General features: G+C 37.0%; 1 protein-coding gene across 11 annotated transcripts in view; it reads left to right on the plus strand.

Moving 5' to 3' along the window:
- The window catches only part of LOC124949769 (colorectal mutant cancer protein), a 26,574-nt gene that overhangs the window by 841 nt on the left and 14,255 nt on the right, over window positions 1-11,478 (plus strand). For 6 of the 11 annotated variants that reach the window (XR_007101167.1, XM_047495446.1, XM_047495447.1 and 3 more), the window contains exon 1: window positions 8,799-9,324. Coding sequence is in view for 10 of the 11 variants with exons in the window: in XM_047495446.1 (XP_047351402.1) it covers window positions 9,291-9,324 (34 nt within the window). In the remaining variant the exon portion in view is untranslated. Of the gene's footprint in view, window positions 1-30; window positions 428-4,786; window positions 5,017-6,048; window positions 6,186-8,798; window positions 9,325-11,478 lie in introns of those variants that run through there. The other 5 variants (XM_047495442.1, XM_047495443.1, XM_047495441.1 and 2 more) reach the window with 2 other exon arrangements.

Raw genomic sequence — 11,478 nt, forward strand, 5'->3', positions numbered from 1 at the left:
ATATATATATATATATCATCGATATAATAGAGGAAGAAAGAAAAGATTTTGTGACCAAAGAAAACAGAGAAAAAGATCAAAAAATAATTAAGAAAGAAAGGAAGAAAAGTAAGAAGACACCCGAAGATAGCGACTCGAATGTGGGTAGAGTTAATATCGCGGCAAAAATAAGGCGCGGAATTTTCGTCCTCGTATCGAAAGTCTAAAGATCGATATCGAGCAAACGGATGAGGCGTAAAAGGGACGTTGTAAGAGGGGCGAGAGGATCGGCGGTGGTGCTTGGTAATCGCGATGGCTAAGAGGGAGGCAGTGTGAGGATGTCGCAAACCGCGGATGCTGAGAGCGAGACGGGCTCCATCTGCGACGAGGAACGCGTTAGGAAACTTTTCCAAGCATGCGACGGCGACGGAGATGGTTTTATCGACAGGTTAGTGCAATAATCATAATCATAATTGTAATTGTAATTGTAATTGTAATTATAATTATAATTGTAATCATCATCGTCATCATCATTATCCTCATCATCGTCATCATCATTATCCTCATCATCGTCATTATTGTTTTATTTCTTTTTTGACATTAGAAAAAAAGAAGAAGAGAAACAAAAAATAAAATCTTTAGTCCTGTCGGATTGGTTCGTTGTCCTCTTTCAATTCCGGATTTTTAAACCCTGTCACGTGACTTTTGATTCGTTAAATCATTCTTATGTCGTTCTCTATGTCGATTATTCCATAAATGATTTGTATAGAGAGAAAGAGAAAGAGAGAGAGAGAGAGAGAAGGAATAATTTGTATCGAATGTACAATTTTCGATGTAGTGAAAAAGTAAAAAAAGAAAGAGACAAAGAGAAAGAGAAAGAGAGAGAGAGAGAGAGAGAGAGAGAGAAATTGAGAACGTTCGTCGATGAAACGTCAATTAAAGAAGAGAAAAAGCGAGCGGCAAAGAAAGTTTGAATTAACGACGTGCGTCCGTCGAAAGAGAAATGGCGTAATGGCCATTTGAAATCTTTGCCTTTGTCGTCTCTGTGAACGAGAGGAAAGGGAAAAACGACAAAAAAAAAGAAGAAAGAAAAGAAAAAAGAGAGAGAGAGAGAGAGAGAGAGAGAGAGAGATAGAGATAGAAAGAAAAAAGAAGAAAAAATAAAAACGAAACGGTATCCTTTGTAAGCCTTTATTCTCCGTCCCGTTGTCCGTGGCGTGACTATGAAAAATTTCCATTCGCTATTCATTAAAACTTGCGCCACTCGAAGATATTCCCTTGGGGACAGGGAGCGGAGGGAGGGGGGCGAGGGAAAAGGGAACGAAGGGATGAAAGAGAAAGAGGAAAGAAGAAGAAGAAGAAGGGAAAAGAGAAATGAGGAATCCGCGACTCGGTTCGCGAATTCGGGAAAAACGTTTCACGATTTAATTCTTCGATAACGGCGCTTACAGCGTTACGTCTTTACACGTTTGTAGTAGTATTAGTAGTAATTATTGTTGTTAATAAAACCTGGCACGTTCTTTGCACGTTCCTTTTAATTATTCCTTCAATTAATTAGACGATTTGAATACGTACGTTCGTTCGTTCGTTCGTTCGTTTAAACAACTCGCCGCGAATTAAACTTGTGGCTACCCTATCTTTTTTTTGTTTTTCCCGCTCTTTTTCTTCTATATCTTTCTCTCTCACTCGGTGTGTATCCTTCTTTATCTTACCTTACCTTTCTCTAATATACGTATGTACGAACGCACGGTGTTCGTTCGTAATGGCAACGACGATGAATAAACCGGAAAGGTAATGGCCAATGAGTTGGTTTTACATACAGAGGAAGTTTCGCGTCTCTGGACCAAACCGCATCTGTTATGATCTTCCACGTAGCTTTCTTTCTCTCTCTCTCTCTCTCTCTCTCTCTCTCTCTCTCTCTCTCCGTTTCATTCTCTTTCTCTTTCTACTTTACCGTTTTTTCAATGCTCGAAACACGTTTTCACTCGTTTACAAATTTATACTGTTCGGCTTAGCATCCCTATAACCGAAGCGAGAGTATCACGCTCTTTCCGAGTCGTCCCATAAATCACTATGCAAATTTATCGATGAGGGGAGTATTCGTGTGCTTTAGCATCCTCCCTCCTCCTCTTCCTCCTGAATGGAGGTATAAGAGGAGTAGGAGGAAGAGGAGGAAACTGAACATTAAAGAGGATTGTTCGCGCGTGTACGAGATGAAAAGAGCGCGTATACGATCCCTCCGGTACATCCGTTTTCCCTTTCTCCGTTTCGCGCCTTTAATTACGAACATATACTGTCTTCGAATATAAAAGCTCAACGAACAAAAACCCGTCGATAAAAATAATCGCTCTTATCGACCGTTAATGTGTATTGTCTGGGCGCGCGTAATTTTAAACTATGCATACTAGAGCATCTTTTCTCTCAATCTCTTTTCTTTTCTCTTCTTTTCTTTTTTCTTTTTTTTTTTTTTTAGTTTTCTTTCTTTTCTTTTTTTCCTTTCCTTTCTTTCTTTTTTTTTCCTTCGTTTCTCTCCTTCAAACGAGTATCTTTTAATTACGAACGTCTCTCTCTCTCTCTCTCTCTCTCTCTCTCTCACTCTTTCTGGATGTTCGCAAGCTTGATGTTTACTTCAAGCTCAAAAGGGAAAGTAGTCAAGCTTAATGGACTTTTCACGCTTGATTTGGCGGTCCGCATTCGAAATTATTCGAATGCAATGGCGCGGGAGTCCAACAGGGAAAAGAAAAAAGAAGCACGCTTTACAGGCTTCTCGATCTACCTTTGATAATGGAGGGTAAAATAAGAAGAGAGGAAAGAGAGGAAATTTACCGGACAGGTTAAGAAGACTCTGTTAAAGAGAGAAGAGGAAGTAGAGAATGAAGGAGGAGAGGAATAAAAAAAGAGAATAAAATAAAAAGAAAAAGAAAGATTCTCTCTCTCTCTCTCTCTCTCTCCTTCTTTCTCCCTTTGCTTCTTCGGTATTCATTGCCGGCCGCTTTTGTAATCTCATTAACTTTTGCCCGGTAAGATCCTTATATTCTGAGGTCTTCGCACGTCTCGTTGAGCTCGCAAGCTCAAAAAGCTCCGAAGCCCCTTTTCGAAAACTTGTACTTCTCGTGCATCCAACCGATTGCCAACTCGCGAGAATTGCGAACTGAAGCTGAATGCCCAAGTGCCCACTTGCGTTCTCTTTCTCTTCCTCTCTCTCTCTCTCTCTCTCTTTCTCTCTTTCTTTTTCTCTCTTTCTCTTTCTCTCTCTTTCTCATTCTCTGTCTCTGCCTTTTTTCCTGGCCCTGTCCTTTTCCTGTCACTGTCTTTTTTCCCCTCTTTCCTTCCTTTCTCTTCTTCATTGCCAGGCGGTTTTTTCCTGTGCGTAATACGCGTGCAAGTCCTGTCTCCTCTCCTGTGCTCCACATCAAACGAACCGACAAAGAAGAGAACGGAGTATATATCAGAGTGCAGGTACTCTCTCCCTCTTGCTCTCTCTTTCTCTCTCTTTCTCTTTCTCTCTCTTTCATTCACTCACTCTTTCTTGGTTTACGAGGAACGACACGTATCTCTTGTTCCGGAGGATCAACGCTGCCCTTACTTTACTCTCTTTTCATCCTCGAAATATCCACTGCGATTTAGTCTCTCTCTCTTTCTCTCTCCCTCTCTCTCTCTCTCTCTCTCTCTCTCTTTCTCTCTCTCTCTCTCTCTCTCTCTCTTTATGTATACATATATGTATATATAATACAGATATGTATATATCTTCTTCTTCTTTCTTTCTCAAAGTGTCCTCCATAGTCTCCATTTTTCATCATTTTTTGCTATGAAAAGTATCGATCTATCATTCTACGTCATTTTAAATCGATGTTATTCGCGTTAACGATCGTTTCAAGATTTCTTATCCTCAATTTTTATCTATCTTTAAAATCATTTTTACGTTCGTGTATTAATTTTTTTGCATTATCCGATCGTTTAACCGACAAACCAGAGGTTTTATCTATAATAGTTCAATGAGTTCGACGTGTTAAATTCACGAGACGTGTTCAGAAAAAGAAGAAGAAAAAAAAATGTAATAATAAAAATGATGGTGAACGTCAGGGTAGTCACAGAAAAGTTCTAAGAGAGAAGTCGATCGAACGTTTTACGCTCGGTAAGAGAAATCTCACCCTCTGTGTCTCCTGCAATCCCCCACTATTGCCACCCTCAATGTGGGTAGGTAGCTAGGGTAGGTAGGTAGTATTTTACGCGTTCCAACAATGGGTCTGGGGCACTTATTAACTCGTCGGATCTATTGTGCGGTTGTTTTGCGAACAATCCGCATGCGGTTACCTTCGTACGGAAAGAAGAGCTTTTCGATAAAATGGGTATTGCTCTCTCTCTCTCTCTCTCTCTCTCTCTCTCTCTCTCTCTCTCTCTCTGTTTTTCGAAATGTCAGGTAGCAACGTCATCGAATAACTCTCATACAACACGGTTCCCATGGGACAACGGGGTTGTATCAAAATTTCGTCCTTTCCCCTACGGTAATGATCCTGTGTCATCGAATCGTGATACGAATTTTGTAATAATCGATAGTTCGTTTCTCTGTCATCTTTTGTTCTAGTTCCAATTTCTTTTTGTTTTCTTTTCCTTTTTGATTTCTTCTTTTTTTTTTTTTTTTTTTGTTTTGTTTAATTTATTCTTTACGTAATAAAGTCTTAGAATTTAATCAATGTATATGCGTATTTATATATTTATACGGAAATAATTATTATAATATAACGTTTGTAAAGTCGTCATGAATTTTTAAACGCAAACGATTGCCATTGGAATAAATGAATTTCAGTCAGGATTTGCTGACGGTATGCAGAGAACTGAATCTGGAGAATTCCGTGGAAGAATTGATGAGGGAATTAGGTGCGGACGAGCACGGTCGCATTTCCTATCAAGAGTTCCTCAGACGTCGTTTGGCTCTACGACCAGAGATCGAAGCCCTTAGATCTGGTAAACACAGAACGAGTCCTCATCATACGCACACTCCGGAATATCTTCCAACTAGCAGTGACAATAGTCTTGGTAAGATCTTAATATCTTTGTCGATTAAAAAAAAAGAAAAAAAGAAAGATAGAGCATAATTGATGTATTATAATTGTATTATACGAAGAAAGAGAATGAACTTGAGAAAATGATAATGTCGACTTCGATATGACTTGGCCAATGGAAGAGGCATGCATTTTATATTCATGAGGAGTCGAGACGCGAGCGGTTCGTTGGCTTTATTGAATTTGTAATCAATGTCAAAAGCTGGATGATCTTCGTCGCCACGTAGACGCATAGCTTTTACCATTTAGCTCTTAACTCCGTAAGATCTTATAATATAAGTTCTTATCGATTGTTTTTGGATCAATATTAGTGAAGGCACGACCAAATGGGAGGAACATAGTGTTATCTTATAGAGGGTGGTTCAAAATGAATCGCGAGAAAAAGAAAAATTAATGCGACCTTTGCCTAGCGAAAAAATTCTTTTTGTAGAGGTTATATTAAGAGGAATTTGTCCTTGTCCTTTTTCCTTCATCTTCTTTTCTTTTTCTTTTTTTCTTTTTTTTTCTTTCTTTTCTGCAGAGTTCGTTTGAGTTAATATTAGATCGTCCATTTACAAAGAGCAGGAAATTGACCACTTTGGCCACGTATGGAACTGGGTGGGTTTTTTTCGTGAGAGCTTTTTGATCGTTCGAGAAAATCACACGTCGTGTTACTAATCGTCTTTTCGTAGTCGATTTATATATATATATATATATATATATATGCATCCGTGTATGCACATGCACGCGCACGCACGCATATACACACGCGTAACACACGCACACAGACACACACACATTCGTTCGAAGCGTGACACGAATCCGTATAAGTAAGGAAAACGTCGCAAAAGAGACAAAAAAAAAATTATAAAATACGTTCCTTCTATCGTACCTGAACCCAAGCCTTTTCTCAATATGACTAACTCTTAAATTTATAGTTTCTTCCTGATCGGAATATCTATGCATTTGTTGTCGTCCGTTGCATTTGTTTGTAAATGTTATCGAACGATTTACGATCGATTTTCAGGAACAGTTTCGGGGAGACATGAGAGTTGGGAATTCGATAGCGGTGCTCGTGATCTCTCGCCAGAGCCTCACACGCTTCAAAAGCTCGTTGAGGCTGCCGCTGGTGGATCTGGAAATATGTTGGACCTCGCGAATAAGGTAAAATAAAATCAAAGAGAAAGAAAGAAAAAAAGAAAAGAAGAGAAGAGAAGAGAAAATAAAATAAAAGAAATTTAACGAGAATAGATACCTTACATACTTTTTTGCAAGACGGTACAGTTACAAGAAGAAATATTATTCTGCTGGCTCGGTCGATTTTCTTATCGAAGGACGATCGTTATCGTCTTTCTCTATTTCTCTCTTTCTCTCTTTCTCTCTCTATTCGTTCGTTTTATCGCATCCACAAGTGGAAACTCCTTTCGACATAAAATATAATGAAAGACAAATAAATGCAAGTGCAGCACTGCCGTAGCGTTTCTCGTTGCCGACGCTGCTGCTACTTCTGCTGCGCTGCTTCTCGCGTGTTAGTTTCACGCTCCGTGTATTGCCGCGGACCATCGATTAAGCTTCTAAATATATGTATGTATTATATACGCGATTTTTTCTCTGTTGCATACTAATGCCATTCTATGCTATTTTCTCTTTCTTCTTTTTTTTAATTAAAATTTTTTTTTTAATTTTTAATTGTTAATTTTACGCGAAACTAAGAGGAAGAGTGAGAAAGGGAAAATAAAAAAAATTCGTGTTCGTTCTTTTGCTTCGTTAAAACTATTTCATCGCCGTCTCGTCTCTTATAAGCGGACTTTTCCCACCATCACCGAGTATCCTATCCATTATCCACGGTGTATTTGATTTATGCATTCGACGGAATAAACAAGGAAGAAGAAAACAAAAAGAGGCGCGACGAAATCACTTTCGGTGTGCATCGATACGTTAGATTCTTTCTCTCTCTCTCTTTTTTTATATTATCCGTATATGAAGGAAAAAAGAGAGAATTTCTCTCTCTCTCTCTCTCTCTCTCCCTCTCTCTCTCTTGAAATCAATATACGAGAAAGCTCGATTATACTCGATAGGATGAAAAGTATTGTAGATCTTCTAATTTACATGAGCGTAAAAGCTGTTTTGTGTTGTATATACATACATATATACATACGTATATGCATGAGTACACATTCATGTTTACATGCTCCATTTGCGTGGGAGAAGTCGTACTTAATGGTGGATATTAATAAGAGACGGAGAGAGAAAGGAATTTCTTCTCTCTCTCTTTCTCCCCCTCCCCTTTCTTTTTCATTCGGAATAACTTTGAATCGACCTTACTCTCCTCGATCAAATAAAAAAAGAATAAAGAGAGAGGGGCGGGGAGGGAAAGGGAGAAAGTGAACGTAGGGAGAGGAAGAAGAACAGAGAATTTGTAAACACGCGACGTTTTTTTCTGCTCCGTTAAAGCGTAAATTCACGAGAGTACAAATTAGCCTACTTGAATGATTTCGTTTTTGCTTTGTTTATACTCCCTCGTTTTTAATATTTACGATTTCTTACCCTCCTTTTTCTTTCTCATCCTACGATTTATTCTTAAGTAAGTACATGTATTAACGAAATTTAAAATATGTTACATAAAATATCTACATAATTTCATTTCGATCTATTTTATTAGAATATTTTTAGTTATCTGATCATAATGAATCATTTATTATCTTTTATTTCTTTTATTATTATTATTATTATTATTATTATTATTATTATTATTATTATTATTATCATTTCTTTTTTTAAATTTAAAGAAAAAGTTTTGAAATTCTGTTTCTTTTTCCCCCACCCTTTTTTTTTTAATTAACATCGAAAAAGAAAAAAATAAAATAGAAATAAGGAAAGATTTTTTTTTCTAAGCAATAAATAAGTTGCCCCTGCTTTTTCCCCTAAGACAATGTGTTTTTATAGGACACTGAAGAGATATTTTCTATCGCCACGTTTTCGTTTTTCTTCTTCACGCCATATTTACCTTAACACGAAGGTTTTTCTTCTATCTATCTGGAGAATTTCATCTCGTCGCACGCATCTAGGAACGACGGGACGAATTCTTCTCGACCCATCAGAGAACCGTAATAAAGTCGAGATATCTATATACATACATCTATGTATATATATATCTTTTTTATTGTTAGTATATAGATATACGAGTATATAGAGTTACAGGATGCATATAATACACACACACACACACATATATATATATAATCGGATAAATATTGCAAAATACTACGTGGAACATGTTTGTTGCACGATTGTGCAGGTAGCATATTTTAACTATGAGAAAGAAGTGAATGATCAACGCTGAAATATATAATGAAAAATGAAGAAAGGAAACACAGTGAAAATTTTAATTTACGGATTTACAATGAAGCAAATCAACGCCAGGTATATGAATGTATTAAAGGCGTAAATCAAGCAAAATGATGTACGAAAGAAATAGAATTGCCAGGATTTTGAGAATGGACGGACGTGTGTCGTAGCCATATAAACGTCACACTATATAAACTATCAAATTAACAGGAGCATTCGTTTAACGACGGACACACCAATCACTATATATAAAGAAAGTGAGAGAGAGAGATAGAGAGATAGAGGAGAAAATACAGAACATATAACGAGTGATATATAAGACGGGGGAAAAATTGGAGCACGCGGTGCAACGAGCGAAGATCGAGGATATTCGGCGAGGTTCGGCTCTGCTCGACCGACTCTTCGTCAAACACCTTTGGGGTGTGCGAGAATCGTCGGCTTTCAGTCTGTTAGTGAACGTTTCGCGGTGAACATCGAGAGAGAAAGAAAGGGAAAGGGAGATATAGAAAGAGAGAGAAATAGAAAGATACGAAAGAAAGAGAAGGAAAGAGAGAAAGAGCGCTACTTAACCGCGTGTATCTCATACCAAAGAAATTTCTACGAAAGATACGAAGGACATCGTCAGTGCATATCGTTTTCGATTTATTGACGTGTTTCAAGGTCAACGAAATAGAACTTCTTCGGATCGCAAAATATTCGAGATAACTGCACATCGAGAAACGTTCGATTAAGTGTCAACGAAAGATATTCTCCTTTTTTCAAACTTGTTTTTTTTCTTTTTCTTTTTATTTATTTATTCTTTTCTTCTCCCTCATTGTGATCTACGTGAACAAGAAGAAGAAGAAGAAGAAAAAGAAAAAGAAGAAGGAGAAAGAGAAGGAGAAGAAGAGGAAGAAATTACTTTTGTTTTTTAATCGAACCATGCCGCCCTCTCATCATCGTAGGATATCCACTGGTGCGCTTTGAAAGTATACGGTGACCTCGTGAGGACAATCGATATGCCATGCGAAGCAATTACGTACCACCCTGTATGAATTGCGCTGCGGCATACCGATTGTGTTTCCACCTCTATCACGAGCCGATATTATATACATGTATACATAACATACATACATATATACAATACATACATACATACATACATACATACATACATATATACGTGCTCTCTCCCGCCTTCTTTTGTGCTTCTGCACGCAAGTGCATAGTGTGTAGTGCGTTTGTGTGACATTCCATCGGTTATCATCATTCTATCCTTCGTGTGCGCTATACGCTACCATTGCCATCGATTCATTAAAGATAATAATCATCGATAGAACAATCTCGAAAGAATATGTGCCATTGAGAATTACCGTGCACGATTTTCTTTTCCTTTTTTATTTCTTTTCTCGTCTGTTTTTTTTTCTCTTCCTCTTTTTCTCTCTCTTTCAATCTCTACGTCTTCTTCATGCTTTTACACGCTTCTATTAAACATAGATACGAAGCTTCTTTTTTTCTTCTAACTTTTACCGATCTTTGTTCGATTTTTGCAGTTTACGTTATTGATAATTTAATTGCCTCATTTTATTCAACTTTATCGAAGGATCTTCGAATTCGATGAAACGCAGATATAACGTTCTATATAATTAATTATAAATTGTAAAGTTAAACTGTAAATTATTCTCCTCTCAATTATATACTTCGATACTTTTTACCATTACTATGAGCGAAATTACCAGAAAGAAAGAGAGAGGAGGGAGAGAGAAAGAGAGAACGATTTGTTTACCCAAAATAATATTCGCATTCGTAACTTTAATTAAGCCATTTGATGCGGCTATTAACAATACAGCGTGTAATGGGACGGAGCTATTATTCACCCATCAGGGGCTTACCTTAATGGAAGACAAACCGTGTTAGTTAATTATGGTATTTGTAATAGTAGTCGCGAGCAGCACATTCTCGTGACCAATTTTTTCGTCGGATAATTAATTTCCTTCGCAATTTTTCCGGAATAAAAACTTAACATTTTTATACTCATACGAGCAATAAGCGAAGGAATACGCTTGCTTGCGGAACCAAGCGCAACGCTTTCTCTTCTTTTCAATACACGCGAGCCCAGGCAATATTTACATTTTTACTCTTTCAAGGCATCGCAGGAATGTATCTTATTTATACCCGATTGTACCGAGGGGCAGCTATAGAATGCGAAATGCGAGGTTTCCATTAGACCTCCCGTTATACGGTAAAGAGCGACCTCCGTGAAAGCCCGTCCGTCTGTCTGATCCAAGCATTGACTTGACTACTAGAAATTGACGTCTACCATCGAGAAATAGAATTTATTTGTTAGCTGTCTTTCAAGTTCAAAAATACGTCTTTCGTTGTTGCAATGTTTAACACGTCGAATATCACATTGGCCATCAGTGGGCTCGAATGGAAAATCAGTTGAATATAATTCGGTATTTAACATGTTAAAATATTTATATGTATATATATATATATATATATATATATATATGTATAATTCTTTTCTTTTTAAAAACGCAACACGTCCATTCTCGTTTTTTTTTTATCGTACGGGAATGTTAAGAATTTGCAGGTAATTTTGATATCTTTACTAAGATAACATTCTAATGGTTGATTCGATAATAGAACGGTCAAAAGAATGTATAATTTCTTTCTCCCTTTTTTTTTAACCTGTCGCTTGCCGCAATCCTTGACCGCAACCTCCTTGTGAATATATATATATATATGTGTGTGTGTATAAGTATATATATATGTATAAGTATATATATATATATATATATATGTGTGTTTACCTATTATCAATGTTCTTTAAATGAATTTGTTAACTCCTTTTGACCTTATTTTCATTACATTATATATGGTCTACTTTTTCGGATAAACTTTTTAACTTTCGCTGCGAGCTTTTACCCTTTGAATTGAAAATGAAAAACATTTGGATTAAAAAGTTTGTAATCAATGTTAATGTAATTTGCAAGAATTACGAAATAAATTGAATCAGAGGGCTTTGTGAAGTGTTATGAAAACGCCTCATGTCTAGCCGCTTCTTTACATTTCATGCATATTAATATACATGTAGTGATGTTATTTGATTTTATTTTCTTCTTTC

This window comes from Vespa velutina, chromosome 6 (genome assembly GCF_912470025.1).
Source record: "Vespa velutina chromosome 6, iVesVel2.1, whole genome shotgun sequence".
Taxonomy (NCBI): domain Eukaryota; kingdom Metazoa; phylum Arthropoda; class Insecta; order Hymenoptera; family Vespidae; genus Vespa; species Vespa velutina.